This window comes from Garra rufa, chromosome 11 (assembly GCF_049309525.1).
Source record: "Garra rufa chromosome 11, GarRuf1.0, whole genome shotgun sequence".
NCBI classification, from domain to species: Eukaryota; Metazoa; Chordata; class Actinopteri; order Cypriniformes; family Cyprinidae; genus Garra; species Garra rufa.
The window spans coordinates 38,471,671-38,487,952 of NC_133371.1; the positions used below are offsets into that span (position 1 = coordinate 38,471,671).

Sequence of the window (16,282 nt, forward strand, 5' to 3'; positions counted from 1 at the left end):
CTTTATGTTTTAGGCTAGAAATCGCTGATACAACCTTTAAGTAAAGCTCATGTTCCATGAAGACATTTTGCAAATTTCCTACCTTAAATATATAAAAAGTTAATTTTTGATTAGTAATACGCATTGCTAAGAACTTCATTTGGACCACTTTAAAGGTGATTTTCTTAATATTTTAATTGTTTGCACCCTCAGAGTCCAGATTTTCAAACAGTTAAATCTTAGCCAAATATCGTCCTATCCTAACAAACCATACATCAATGGAAAGCTTATTTATTCAGATTTCAGATGTATACATGTAAAAAAAACTAACCCTTATGACTGGTTTTGTGGTCCAGGGTCACAATTAATGTTTGTTAACTACATATTTTGCTAAGTCCTTACCCTCTCTGTATGCTGACCATCCAACTGCCTTCTTCAATCCGCACAGACCCACCACCGACGATTCTCACCTGCTTGTGAACAAAACATGAGGTCTTTGTACCCTCATCTGTAAAGAGAAATTAAAAGACAAAATTAAGGGTGGCACACAAGTTTATTAGAATATAGAAAAACATGCAAATGCATAAATGTGTTTATGATATAATCTGAAGCCAAAGAACATCAGATGGACAATTGCACAACACATGACAGACATGATTACCTTTTTGTGGCAGATTGTTATGTGAGGGCTCACCTAAAAAGGAAGGAAAAAGAAAGGAAGCTTATTTTTGTTCTGAGCAATGAATAGGCATGAGAAATGAAAAAAAGATGTGGTCACCAGTGATGGCTGTTTAGAGTATACTTTGAGTGAAAGTGTGTGTGTGAGGTCTTTCGCATAGGACTAGTCTTGGTCCAGCATGTGGGACCAGTTAGACCTGCGCAGCACTGAAGCTTAACTTATACATGCGGGTGTGTGTGTGACAGAGACGGAGGGAGTGCTGACAGTCCGAGCCACCTGGACTTTACACTCTTTAATTAAACTGAAACCTCTGCGGAAAGTGTGCGCATGTGCGTGCGAGTGATTGATGTACCGCATGTAGATTCGTAACACATGGCCTACATGCTCAGCACAAGTCTGCGGTGTCAGTGATGAGAGTGTAAGTCAACAGGAAAACATATGTGGGTACATAATGGTCAAAAATATGGCCATTGTCTGTATTGTATAAAGAATCTACAGTCATACTTTAATATGAGTAAAGATATATGGACTTGAAAATGAAGGTTGCATTCAGTGCTTGTACTTAAAGGGACAGTTCCCCCAAAGACAATATTCTGTCATTAATTACTCACCTTCATATTGTTCCAAACCCGTGGGACCTTTGATCATCTTCTGAACACAAATTAAGATATTTTTGATGAAATCCGAGAGATTTCTGACCCTACTGTACATACACAGCAACGTAACTGACACATTCAAGGCCCAGAAAGGTAGTAAGGACATTGTTATGGGTCATGGTACCCTTGTGAAGGCATGGCGAAGACTGACACAAAAGAAAAGAAATTGTTGAATAAAATGTTTTTTTTATTATTATTATTATTATTATTATTATTATTATTATTATTATTATTATTATTATTATTTGAGCACAACATTAAGGTTGAACCACTGATGACGGTTCTTGGCCTTGAACGTGGTAGTACCATTGCGGTCTATGCAGGATCAGAAAGCTCTTGGATTTAATCCAAAAAGATGAACAAAGGTCTTGCGGGTTTGGAACGATATTAGGGTGTGTAATTAATGACAGGATTTCATTTTTAGGTGAACTATCCCTTTAATTATAAAACTTCAACACAAGTATGTAAGAGCTGTTAAATGTTTTAAACAACTGAGTGACTAAGTCCTTAACTCCAGAAGCACATTCAGTGAACAAGTGAACTATTACAATACTGTTTAGAAGTTTGGGGTCAAGAGTTTTTTTTTTAAATTAATAAACATAAAATACATTTATCAGCAAGGATGCAATTGATCAAAAGTGACAGTTAAGACGTTTAAAATGTTAAAAAAAATTATTTCAAATTAATTAAAAGGTACTTTCGACTTTATCCTACAATTCTGACTTTTTTCTTGCAGTTGCGCATTTACATCTTGCAATTTGCTTTTTTTTCTCAAAACTGCATGATACAAACTTGCAATTCTGACTTTTTTCTCACAACTGCATGATACAAATTCTGACTTTATTTTTCGCTATTCTGAGAACAGTGTTTTTTTCACCTCTAAATTGGACTTTATAACTCGCAATTACGAGTTTATATCTCGCAATTCTGAGTAAAAAAAAAGTAAAATTTGCAAGAAAAATTTCAGAAATGCAATTGTGAGAAAAAAGGTCAGATTGTGAGTTTCTTGCGATTCTGAATTTTTTCTTGAAATTGTGAGTTTATATCACACAATTCTGACTTTATATCTTTCTATTCTGACTTTATAACTCCCAATTGTGAGTTTATATCATGCAATTCTGACTCCCAATTCCAACAAAATAGAATTGTGAGATTGCAATTACCTCTTTTATTTTTAATTTAGTGGTGGAAACGGGCTTCTATAGTTTTCAACATTAATAAGTAGAAATGTTTTTTCATTCTGCATCAAATCAGCATATCAGAATGAATTCGGAAGACACTGAAGACTGGAGTAATGGCTGCAGAAAATTCAGCTTTGCCATCACAGGAATAATATTTGTAGTAACAAATTAAAGAGTCTTGGAAGTGTGTTTAAAAGGAACCCTGGTTATTAAGACTTGTATGTCTTAATATAACAGAAATGCCATGAAATATTTACGTTATTTAAAAAATCCACATCGTTTTATAAATTTTTTTTGGACTATTAGGAGGCGCTATTATTTCGATTACATGAAATAGAGCACTCGGGTCAACAAATTACTCATACGATGCCACATTGTGTGGCTTTTAGTTGTAATTTTCAGTCGAAGGGCAACAAGAAAAGCAATGTAAATCTTCACTGCTTTCCCAGCGAAATGAAGGGGAGAAAAGAATGGGAAGATGCCTGTGGACGAAAGAAACCTCCTAAAGACCCGCGTCTTTGTTCTCTCCACTTTAGCCCTGATGCTTCTGAGGCTTGCAGTAGACCACAGCTACTGAAAGAGCTTAAAACAACAGAGACAAGAAAAACTACATGCCATCTTGGCAGGATGTTAACATGCCATGACGTTGCAGCCACTAAAGGTTTTTACTCAATATCCAGGGCGTTTAGACTCCTTGTGGGGAAAAATCAATGGTACGGCATTTGGTTTAAGTCTACGCCTATACCTATTGTCACCTGTAAGCACTTTCAGTAGTTGTGTTGTGGTAAAAATAGCAAAAGGTAGAGTCAGTAGTTCACCAAGTGCAACCATCTAAAGTCATCGAAATAACGGCAAAAACTGTAAAAAGATGTGGATTTCTTTAAATAGCATAAATCCTTCATGGGTTTTCATATTTCAGTTAAAGTCAGTCCTTTAAGTAGTGAACCCAAAGGTCTCAATCAGGTTGTAATGCTAGCACAGACAGCGTGCCGCTCACTCACAGGGTTTGAGAGAGCAGTAATCCCAGGGGATGGATGAGCTGTTGGTATAACACCACGGGCCGTGTTTGTCCTTGTCCGGGTTTCTGCAATAGTTCCCCGCCTGTTCAGCCATCAGCAAGTCCACATCTCTTTCGTTACTGAGAACAAAAACAAACCACATCATTACGACACACAAAATGTGCAGCTTTAACAGAATGAAAATTAACATAGTAACATAAACATTTCAAACAGGTGCATCATTCTGGCAAACACGAATCGAACAGTCAGTGTTTGTAACAAAACCATATATCTAAATCCATTTAAGAAGAGTCCAAAGAAACATCATCTTCTCATAATTTCATCTGAAGCCCCAGCTGTGTGGATCTCCTCTCAGGAGGCAAGGTGAAGTATTTAGCTTGTGCATTACTCATGACATGTCTCCCCCAGCTTTTCCACATTATCACTCGGATTCACTCAGATCCGCAGATGCTACGCTTCTCCAAAAGTTCACCAGAGACCAGAAGTGCTACACCGATGATTTCCGTGCTGTGCTACTCTAGGGTTCACGCAATGTAAACATTCTAAGCCTAATGCCCGCCCGACAGTGACCTTTGCAACCCGGCCGTGGCGGCTCACAGGCTGCGGCCAAAATAAAGGAGCTGATTGGCTTTGATGTGCTCGTGGAGAAGGGTTAGGGCGAGGAAAGGGGTCAGAGGGTGGCTCTGAAGAATCCCGTTCCAGCTGGGTTGGCCTGCTTGCAATTTTTAGGGAACTGAGTCACTCCAACTGCTGCACGTTTACCATCAATTAGAGGTTTTCAGAATGGGGGTCCCGCACTAAAACGTGTTTTTCTTCCTCAGAAAACTGCGAGAGTCTTATTTTCTCAGCGAAGACAAACACAACCTGACAATCCCTGAGCTTTGCATCAATGAGCTGGCGGGGTTCTGGAAAGGTCGACCTTTGACCTGGAACTTGTTCATAAAACAGGAAAGTTATTTAACGCCACACATCTCAGGGTGAGTGTGCATGGCAGAAACAACACAGACCTTTTGCGGAAACGATTGTTTGACTCCTCTGAGACTTAAACACGCACGCTCACTGATAATGTGCCAAAGCACATTAAACACATGCGAAACCATAACTGCATTAGAGGAAACAGACCTCACCTGGCAGGAACAAATATTAATCCTAGCTATTTAACACTCCAGTATGGTTGTATGTAACTTTGAATGCATATTTGATAGAGATATTTCACAAAGCATCTGTCCCATTTATTCACTCTCCCTAATTTAACGACAACTTGCTGTGCTTGACCCTTGAACCTAATGACTAAATGGAGTTGTTCACCTTGCAAAGCTGCACAAAGGCATCATGGGATTGTCCTTGAGATCCTGCATAGCAAGATGTGGACCTAGTTTGGTTTCCATGGAAACTGAGCGAATGTCCGTGAGTGAAACTATGCGCTGTGCCAATATAAATGATGGTTCTGCTTAATACTAGACTTGTAGAGAAAACTATGCATACTCAAGGACTATGAACAATCGTATTCAATCATATTCATTCAGTTTAAAGCTAAAGTGGATTAATAAAAAAAAATCATATGCTTACTCTCATAGACATTTATTTCGCAGTCTAGACATTAATGGGCAGCGCTTACCTTTCACTGTGGTCTTTCCAAGGAGCACAAGGGATGCCAGAGCGTGTTTTTGCCCGTTTTCCATTGTATGTGTCACCAATGCCTGTATAACACTCTGAAAAACAGCCAAAGAAAAAACACGTTTTTTAAACTAAAGCAGGTATTAACAAAGGGGGTGTGCAATAATAGTAAATAACAACCTTTTCTGGTACCTCATTTTATCATTTTTTATGCAAAAACTGTACATAAAATTGCTTAGAAAGTGAAAACACACTTTTCCTCAACCAGCTGCCAGTGTTTAGTATTTCTTTCTATACTATTATAGTACTTCTTAATATTTTGAATTAGCTTTTATTTTTATATCTTCTGTTTCCTTTTGAATTTTAGTTCAGGTTTTAGTAATTTTTTATGTTCTTATGTCAGTTTTATTATTATTATTATTTTTTTTTTTTATTTAGCTTTAATTTCTGTTGAGTATTTTTTTTATATATTATTAAAGGATTTGTTAATATTTTAAATTAGCTTTTATTTTTTATATCTTCAGTTTCCCTTTGGATTTTAGTTTTAGTAATTTTATGTTCTTCTATCATGTTTATTATTATTTAAAAAAAATATATTTTGCAATTATTTATCATTTTTATTATTTTTTACATTTCTATCTAGCTTTAATTTCTGTTTAGTAATTTTTATATACTATTAAATTATTTGTTAATATTTTAGATTAGCTTTTTTATATATCTTCAGTTTCCTTTTGAATTTTAGTTTAAGGTTTAGTAATTATATGTTTCTGTCATTTTTATTATTCTTTTTTAAAAGTCCTATTTAGCATTCATTTCTTTTTAGTATTTTTATATACTATAAAATGATTTGTTAATATTTTAAATTAGCTCTTATTTTTATATCTTCAGTTTCCTTTTGAATTATAGTTTAAGTTCAAGTAATTGTATGTTCTTCTGTCACTTTTATTATTATTTTTTATTCTATTTAGCTTTCATTTCTGTTTAGTATTTTTTATAAACTATTAATGTATTAGCTTTTATTTTTACCTCTTCCGTTTCCTTTTGGATTTTAGTTAAAGTTTTTGTAATTTTGTTATGTTCTTCTGTCATTTTTATTATTATTATTTTATTTCTATTTAGCTTTAATTTTTGTTTAGTATTAGTCTATACTATTAAAGTATTATTATTTAATTTTATATCTTCAGTTTCCTTTTGAAGTTTTGTTTAAGTTTTGGTAATTTTGTTATGCTTTTATTATTATTATTATTATTATTATTATTATTATTATTATTATTATTATTATTATTATTATTATTATTATTATTATTATTATTATCATTATTTTTAACTTTAGCTTTAAATTTTTTTTAAAGTAATTTTAAAAGTAATTTAAGTACTTCAGTTTAAACATATTTATTTCAGTTCGCTGCCAGGGCATTGTGTCTAATTTTCATTTAAGGTTTTTAAACTATCTATATATCTCTATCTATCTATCTATCTATCTATCTATCTATCTATCTATCTATCTATCTATAGATTTATATGAGTAACATGCCAAAGTATATTTATTATTTATTTTTTTTTAATGCCATGACAAGATGCTATTTTCATGGCAAAAACTCCAAAAAAGGTAAATACACATTTAAAATGAAGTAATAAACAAATATGATAAACCAACTGCACACCGAGTTAGTTTATAAAACCTACAGTTTTTCAGGTGCACTTTTGATTAAAATCCTTGTGCCAGAGTTTAAGTTCAAGTTTTCTAAGCCAAAGTACAAGCAAAACTATGCTTGCTAACCTCCTAATATATGCACAAAGTGAAAGATAAATGCAATGCAACATGATTAAATCTAGATGTTGTAATTATCCCAATGAGAGCTTTGCTTTTAATCAGTGCTGTTACCCCAATTGCCTGTAAATTATTATCAAACTTTGCAAGTCAAAGTGCTTAAAGAAACACAGCAGATCTGTGGAAACACACTGCTTATGGAAACACAGCAGGGCTCCCAGCGCACCACAATAGTCGAAGGATCATCCCAACGGCCTCAATTGGAACACCGGCTAAATCGATCTTAACATCAGCGCTTGTGCGAGTCCTTCTATGAAGCGTCTCCTGGGCCCTGCCAGTCACACGAAGCTGTCAGCAGTGATTAATGCTTGACTCATGCTGTCTCATTCCCACACTGTGGCTCCTTGCTCCCTGCACATGTTTCAAACAGCCCCCATTAGTGGCCGCGGAGAGCGGACTACAGGGACCACCGTATACCGATGCCAAGACAGCCAAGAAAGAGCAAATGAAAGAGAGAGAGAGAGCTACGGCATTCCTGAGCATCATGAAAAGAAATTATATAGATATTACTGTATGTCTTGCTGGGGAGGATTAATAAGAACAAAGGCAAGGAAGTTTTTTGAGGGTCGTTTTGATATGCAAAGGAGGCACGACTTCAAAAGTTACAGTCTTCTTTTTTTACCCAGCCAGAGAAACACAGTTGGAAGAACGCCAGCCATAACATCATGGAAAACAAGATCAAGCCAGTAGATTATAAACATGTTTCTGAAAAGCAAATAAGTGTAATAGGTTTTATGGTCGCTGTCTTTAAAGTCGCCTAGCATACTGGAATCTTCGCTCTTGCATAACTCACAGTACAGAAATATACATCTAGACAGAGAGGAGGCAAAGTCAGACATGTTACAGTCAGGGGTTAAATGTCTCTGGTCAAGGTCATGGCGACAATGACTGGCTCTATCAATAAGCTACAGCTGCCACAGTGCTTCTACCAGATCATTAATATTTTAAACAATTAATTTGGAATGTGGAATGAAATGTTCAAATCTGTTAGAAAGCATCAATATGCCTTGGATTTCAATAAAGTGGTCAAGCTCTCCCTGGATTTTTTGATAATCAAGGATGCTGGATGTATATTAATGTCACTGAGCTCAGATTAGGCTGTAAGAGTTCATGACATGAATAAATGTACAACAATGTGATCTCCTGCATGACAAATACAGTTGAGAAGAACAAGTGACACTCTTGAACATTAGCTACCCAATAAGGCAATGCCCTTCCATGGTAGCTTCACTGAATTCAAAACATAGTAGTCCTGTGTAAGACTGTGTGCACCAAATTGGCACTGATGACATGAAAAATATATATAGGTGATCCTGGACCACAAAACCAAAAATCATTAGGATAATAAGTACATATCATGTTCCATGCAGATATTTTGTACATTTCCTACAGCAACTATGTCAAAACTTAATTTTTAATTAGTAATATGCATTGCTAAGAACTTCATTTGAACAACTTTAAAGGTGATTTTATCAATATTTAGATTTTTATCTATTTAGATTTTTATCTCGGCCAATATTGTCCAATCCTAAAAAACCATACATCAATGGAAATGAAGGTTTTTGAAGAAAACATTCCAGGATTTTTCTCCATATAGTGGACTTCAATGGGATCCAATGGGTTGAAGGTCCAAACTGCAGTTTCAATGCAGCTTCAAATTGCTCTACTCAATCCCAGCCAAGGAATAATGGTCTAAAAAAATTATATACTTTTTAACTACAAATGCTTGTATTGCACTTGGGCGTCTGTGATTTCACACATTACATAATCACATTGGAAAGTTGATGCACGGTTAGTTCTTCGTCCATGTGCTCCGGTTCAAAAAGGTAGGCTAGGGTGAAAAACCTCATCTCATTTTCTCCTCCAACTTAAAAATCATCCGACATTGTTGTTTTACCTTTTTTGTAAAGGGTGTTTGACTATCTTTGCACGTTTGCTTTGTAAACACTGGGTCGGTACTTCCAGCATGTGGGGTTAAAAAGTATATAAAACTTTATATTTTTTAGAAAATTACCAATCGTTTCACTAGATAAGATACTTATTCCTCGGCTGCGATTGTGTAGAGCCCTTTGAAGCTGCACTGAAAGCCTGTTAGCTCCCATTGAAGACCACTTTATGGAGAAAAATCCTGGAATGTTTTCCTCAAAAACTTCATTTCTTTTCGACTAAAGAAAGAAAGTTGTGAACATTTTGGATGAAATGGGGGTGAGTAAATTATCAGGAAATTTTTATCCTGAAAGTAAACTGATCCTTTAAATAACTGTAAAACAATATATGACTCTGGACCACAAAACCAGTCATAAGGGTAAATTTATACAATTTATAATGTATACATCATTTGAAAGCTGAATAAATAAGCTTTCTTTGCGACTTGGATGTCATGGGGGTGAGTAAATTATCAGGAAATTTTTATTCTGGAAATGATCTAATCCTTTAGGAAATACATTTTATGCTGTAATGTATTTAAGTTGCTATGAAAAGCAACAAGGTCTAAATGGTTACAACAGTTCTCAAGGTATGCATTTCATCTGTGTGCATGAGAATTGAAAATGTAATTCTAGTACCATGCAACAGGAATGACAAATTTTCGAATAAATATCAGACAAATACATTGTGAATGACTTTTACCTTCAGGTTCAGGTGGTGTAACGCCACAGCGAGGGATGTTGGTGCAAAACGCCACAGGTACATTGGGGTCAGTCGTGAAGCACCATGGGAGATGACGACCATCAGGATTCCTACAGTAATTCTCCCGGAGATCCCTGCAGTGCAGATGCTTACATTTAATCATATATACACATACATCACATATGTTAGTGTTACAGAGCATGTGCTAAACAAAACTACAGGTTTTGAAGAATTATCACCAGTGTTTTTAAATATAAACTTGTATGATGACAGATATCAGGTAACATTTAGGTTAGATTTTCCTAGTGATGACAGAACAGAACCAGCATACCTGGTGAACACATGTATTTTTGCACAATAAATCAGAACTAGTTACTTCTACATAGATATTTAAGACAATTTCTGACAATTTAAGACAATTTCTTTGCCCATGCAAAACTCACTATAATATTCTGTTGTTACTTAGATATGGTTAAGGTTCCTTATTTAGGTGTATGTGTATGGGATTTTTGTACCCATTTTATCTGTTTTCGTCATTTATTATTAAAAAAATTTACAATACACATTATAAGATGGAGTCTAAATGTACTTTAAATAATGAATGGTTTTATTTTTATATATATATTTTTCATCACTATTACTGTATGTATTAATACAAAATGGAATAAATGTGGTATATATTTTGCTTAATATCAATCTTTTTTTTGTTTTGGTTTTCTGTCATTGTTTTTTTTTTAATTAAAAAAAATATATATATAAAAATTATCTGTGACCCTGGACCACAAAACCAATCACAAGTAGCTAAAAACACATTGTATGGGTCAAAATTATTGATTTTTCTTTTATGCCAAAAATTATTAGGATTTTAAGTAAAGATCATGTTCCGTGAAGATATTTTGTAAATTTTCTACTGTAAATATATCAAAACTTACTTTTTGATTAGTAATATGCATTGCTGAGAACTTCATTTGGACACATTTAAATGTGATTTTCTCAATATTAAGATTATTTCGCACCCTCAGATTATTTGCCCTACCCTAACAAACCATACATAAATGAAAAGTTTATTTAATCAGCTTTCAGATGATGTATAAATCCCAATTTTGAAAAACCGACCCTTATAAAATGTATATAGATTTTTTTTAAATGACAAGAAAAACTAAAAAGGCATGATATTAAATAAAATGCATACTATTTTTACAATTTTTTCATCTTTTTTCATCAATCTAATCTGTATATCCTTGTGCTATTTTGGATTCTGGTGCACAGCAAAATGCTGGTATACAGATGTAAACCAGATTTTCCAACAAGATTTGGAATTTGGCTGCACGCGTTTGGCTGTATACGTGAACATCCATGAATACTTTAAGAATCAATGCATTTGTTTCAGCAGCATTTTCTTACTTGCAATGGTAATTCTGTGGTGTATAAGAGTGTCGATGGGGAAACTGGGCATCCCATCTCTGACAGGTCACTCCTTCGGGGGTGACGCCAACCGTTCCACGATAACCCTCTCCACGTCCACGGAAACAAGTTGTTGTGTTGTCAACGTCACCGCCACCGCCGCTGTGTGAATCTGAGTAAACAGTGAAAAACATAAGCAAAAAAGACAAAGGGAGTAAGAGAATGAAGCATAATATCACTCCTCAGGCATGATGAACGCTGAATCATAGATTCGCCATTAACTGTAAGACTGCGCTGCCTGAGGGAGGAATAACAACAGCTTTATCCAGCTTAACAGAGAGAGATGCTTCCTGAATGAGTCAAAGCAGTCTCTAAGTCTATGACAAATGCTAAAACAGTAGCCTACAGTGCTTTTTTTAGGGTGAAACGTAAGCATTTTATGAGCGCACAACAGATATATATTGTTTTTGCCCATGGATCTCATTGCAATAAATTACGCTCATTGGAGACAGTTATTATGTTTACCTCTAATAAACTGCTAGTGCTTCAGTCTGCTAATGAGGCTAGCAGTATAGGGATATTGGCCAAGTCCTGCTAATAAAACCCAAAGTCAAACTCTCAAATGCATCCAATACACTGAGAACTTGAAGAGAGTACTGTGGATCCCAGCATATGCAATGTTCTAAAAATGGGTTCTAAGAATGTTTTGATAACATATAAATTAAGTTATTAAAACACTGTTTCTGAATGTTCTCAGAATGTCTAATTTTTTAAATGTTAAATGTTTTTTTTTTCCTTGTTTATGGGACAATCTGCAAAAACATTAGAGTAAACGTTCCATTTTATCATTACAAACATTATGGGAATGACTTTCAATGATTGATTTACATTCTCATTCAGAGAAAACATTCTCGGAACGTTCTTTTGATGTTATTTGTACACAAATGAGGTTTGTAATGTTAAAAGAAAATGTTCCTAAAACAACATTCTCTGAACCTTTTTTTTAAATGTTATTTGTACACAATTGATGTTCTCGTAATGGTAAGAGAAAAGATTCTTAGAACAACAGTCTCAGAACATTCTTTTGCTGTTATTTGTATACAATTGAGGTTATTGTAATGTTAAGAGAAAACGGTCTTAGAAAAACGTCCTTAGAAGGTTTTTGATGTTATTTGTACACAATTGATGTTCTCGTAATGGTAAGAGAAAAGATTCTTAGAACAACAGTCTCAGAACATTCTTTTGCTGTTATTTGTATACAATTGAGGTTATTGTAATGTTAAGAGAAAACGGTCTTAGAAAAACGTCCTTAGAAGGTTTTTGATGTTATTTGTACACAATTAAGGTTCTTGTAATGTTAAAAGAAAACGTTCTTATAACAACATTCTCTGAAGCTTTTTTTCATTTGTACACAATTGATGTTCTCGTAATGGTAAGAGAAAAGATTCTTAGAACAACAGTCTCAGAACATTCTTTTGATGTTATTTGTATACAATTGAGGTTATTGTAATGTTAAGAGAAAACGGTCTTAGAAAAACGTCCTTAGAAGGTTTCTGATGTTATTTGTACACAATTGAAGTTATTGTAATGTTAAGAGAAAACGTTCTTAGAACAACATTCTTGAAAGGTTTTTTGATGTTATTTGACCACACGATTGAGGTTCTTGTAATATTTAAAAAAAGAACATTCTCAGTAGAACTTTTTTGTTTATAACATAACATTTTTCTTATAAAATATGTCTGTTTTAAATGTAGAGAGAACATTCAAATATAAGGTTCTCATAACGTTATGACAATGATAGATTGGGACACGTACGTTCATGTAACCAAGAAAAATCACTCCTCAAACATTAAAAAACTGGACGTTTCGAACTTTTACATAACATTAAAAAATAACATTGTCATAACAGGTATAAACAATCAAAGGGAATGTTTTTCCAACGTTTGCATTGATTCTCATAACGTTATGACAAGATAGATTAGAATGTTCCTCAAACATAAAAAAATGGATAGTTTGAACATTTGCAAATCATTCAGAAATGACATTCTTTGAACACATTTTTGTTAGCTGGGTAGTAAAGTAGTACCAAAAGTAGTAACGTTAGATGTTTGACAAATGTCCAACTAAAACATTATAGTAAAAAGTTTCAAGGACTTTGTATAAATAATGTTTTTGTGCTAATGTTTTAAGAACGTTATCAAACTTTGAACAAATATTCTATTAACATTATAGGAGGAACATCTATTCTTTGAGAGAACCTTGCCAGAACATTCCCTTTTAGCTGGGATTATATTTGTACAACATTATGTTAGCTTTTTTTTTTTTTTGCGGTGTTAAAAAATGCTAACTAAGGCTGTGGTGCGTAACATTGTGAAGACACATGCAAAGGTCAAGCAAGTGGAAACAATGAGGCACTTTGTCTTGCTGTGTTTACTGCAGCGCAGCATTGTATCTTTTAAGAGCATGTTTAGCTTTATAGAGGATCAAATAGTCTTGTTAAGGACGACGTTCCGCCTGCAAGTGGGCGAAAGCCACTTCTTGTAAAAGCAGATGCACCTATGATGGTTTCCACAGGTGGGAAGCGAGCGACATAGATATTGCTTATTGAGATGCCAAGGTGTTTGAAAAGAAGCTGCATTCTGCCAAACAGGAAAAAGCGTGGTGAAAAGTTCCTCCCAGGACGGTGAGAATCCGTCACAGGATTTTGCTCAAGGTTACAGCATGGACTTGCCAAATAGCTCTGAAAAACAAATGCGACCCCCGTGGTTCGGTCTAGAACGATGAAGAGCATGAGCGTCAGACGCTTGAGTTTATGCTTCGCTTCCCACTTGAACCAACATGCCGTCGCCTCGCTAATGAAAATAAACGGAGGCAGCGTGAGGAGGAGGAGGGGACGAGGGTTGTCATTATAATGATAGGTTTTCGGGCGCTTGAGAAACCCACACGCGTGTTTTGTCTTCAGCATGGAAGGTTTACATAGCACTTGAAACTCAAGCACATTTCTCTCATGCAGATAAGGCAACGCTCTACTGCGCTGATGAGGAAAAATAAACACGAAGGCACGTTACTGAAAAGACGGGGCAAGAGCTGGGGAAAGAGAAAGAGACGAGAGAGGGTTTTATAGGTGGACCCTCCTCTTTCTCTTCTCCCGGTTACAAACAACATTCCTGCGAGGGTCCCAAACGAGAGGGGAGCTAGGGCTACAGGAAGAGGAAGTTGTAAATTTGGCAAACTCTGCCTCTTTTCATTCTCCTTCTCTCTAGCTTCTTTTTTGTTCTTCTCTCTGTCTCTTCATCTTGCATGTAAGACGCAGACGCGCACACTCACCGCACTGTTTGATGTTACAGTACTCCCATGGAGTGCTCGGATCGGTGGTGAAACACCAGGGTCTCTGGCGCCCGTCTGGGTTCCTGCAGTAGTTGTCCTTTAGACCTTTATCGGGGTACCTGTCATAGGAAGGGCAGAAAGAAAACACTTAACACGCCACATATCAACTATCCCCGTACTACGGAAACTTTGATTTATCGGCAGGATAAAATTTTAATAACCTCCAGAAAATACATAACATGCTGTCTGCTACTGGTATAACAGGACCTCTCAAAGCACAGAAGCCCGTCGCTTTGCACACATGTAAAGATATACAAGTCACAATTTTGAGTTCTTTTGAATTTTCTGTTCATTAAAAAAATCATGAGCAGCAAGTCAGCATATTAGAATGAATTCTAAAGGATCATGTCACACTGAAGACTGGAGTAATGATGCTGATAATTCAGCTTTGTGAAATTTTTAGGCATACTTGTCATGTAAATGTTACTTCTTAAACAAAAAAGCTTAAAGAGGATCCTGGGTATTAACACAAATTTAGTCTCTTAATGAAATATGGTGTAGAAAACACATGAAAGATTTACGTTGTTTAAAAAATCCACATCGTTTTATAGATATTTTGGACATTATTTCGATAACATCAAATGGTTGCACTAGGTGAGCTACTGGCGCTACCTATTGCTATTTTTACCCCAACACAACTTGGAAAATAAAATACTATTATGATGACCACAGCTACTGAAAGAGCTTACAGGTGGCAATGGATATAAGCGAAGGCTTAAACCAAATGCCATTGCATCCATTTTTCCCTACAAGTCTAAACATCTCTGGAGGAGAAACTCCTCCAGCGACTGGAGCATAATGACAAGTGTCGACATGTTTACATCCTGCCAGGATGGCATCTAGCGTTTCTTGTCTCTGCCATTTATAAGCCTTTATAAGCTCTTTAAGTAGCTGTGGTCTACTAAAAGCCTCAAAAGCACCAGGGCTAAAGTGGAGAGAACAAAGACGCAGGTCTTTAGAAAGTTGTATTCGTCCATAGGCATCTTTTCTGATTGTCTTCTCCTCTTCTAATTGCTAGAAAAGCAGTGAAGACTTACATTGTTTCTCTTGTTACCCTTCGACTGAAAATTACAACCAAAAACCTCACAATGTGGCATCATATCAGAATTTTATTTTCCGAGCTGTGTTGTGGTAAAAATAGCAACAGGTGGTGCCAGTAGCCCACAGAGTGCAAGCATTTCATGTCATCGAAATATTGGCTCCCCCCATAGTCCGAAATATGTACAAATTGTTAAATAGTGTAAATCTTTCATGGGTTTTCTACTACACGTTTTACTAAGATAAATAATTTACCTTCTATTAAGCCATACAAGTCTTAATACCCGGGGTTCCCTTTAAGACATCATACTGTAGACAATTTGCCTCTTTGGTAGGTTCACACAAAGCAGTCATTTGATTTACTGTTTTATATCAAATGGGGGCATGACACAGCTCCCATGAGGTCAAGTTGGAAAAAACTTTATTGATTTTTTAAATATTTTTATAAGTTGCTCACGAATGCCATTCCGGATTAGGCCAAATTCAAAAGCAATCAATCTGACATATTAACAAAAATGGACTTTGTGTGTTTAGAGACTCTTAAGGGAGAGTATTCAAACAAACGTACATTTATTTCAAGATTAACGATATTGTTGTTTCCCACAACTAAAGATGTAACTGGAAAGCCACTGGAAAGGTCACACAAAAGGAAAATGCCTTTGAATGGAAAGTACATATACATCAGGTAGCAATGTGGTCAACTCTTTCAGTTGCTATTCTCCACACAATAGGTGTGTAATTGAGTAAAGATGTGAAGCTTATTTTTGTCCAGCATGAACATTGTTTTTCCAAAACAAAGAGTTATTTTTCATGACTGCTGTTGGCCATCACTTTAAGATGCTTGCTCGCATTGTGATTTCAGA

The 16,282-nt window shown here is 35.4% G+C and overlaps 1 protein-coding gene across 1 annotated transcript in view; it reads right to left on the bottom strand.

Annotated features, from left to right (window-relative positions):
- hgfb (hepatocyte growth factor b) overlaps nucleotides 1–16,282 on the bottom strand; it is a 43,788-nt gene that overhangs the window by 12,014 nt on the left and 15,492 nt on the right. The window contains exons 7-13 of the mRNA XM_073850535.1: nucleotides 14,318–14,440; nucleotides 10,995–11,156; nucleotides 9,591–9,724; nucleotides 5,133–5,226; nucleotides 3,497–3,633; nucleotides 641–673; nucleotides 382–487 (exon numbers count right to left, since the gene is read on the bottom strand). Of these exons, the coding sequence (XP_073706636.1) occupies nucleotides 382–487; nucleotides 641–673; nucleotides 3,497–3,633; nucleotides 5,133–5,226; nucleotides 9,591–9,724; nucleotides 10,995–11,156; nucleotides 14,318–14,440 (789 nt within the window). The remainder of the gene's footprint in view (nucleotides 1–381; nucleotides 488–640; nucleotides 674–3,496; nucleotides 3,634–5,132; nucleotides 5,227–9,590; nucleotides 9,725–10,994; nucleotides 11,157–14,317; nucleotides 14,441–16,282) is intronic.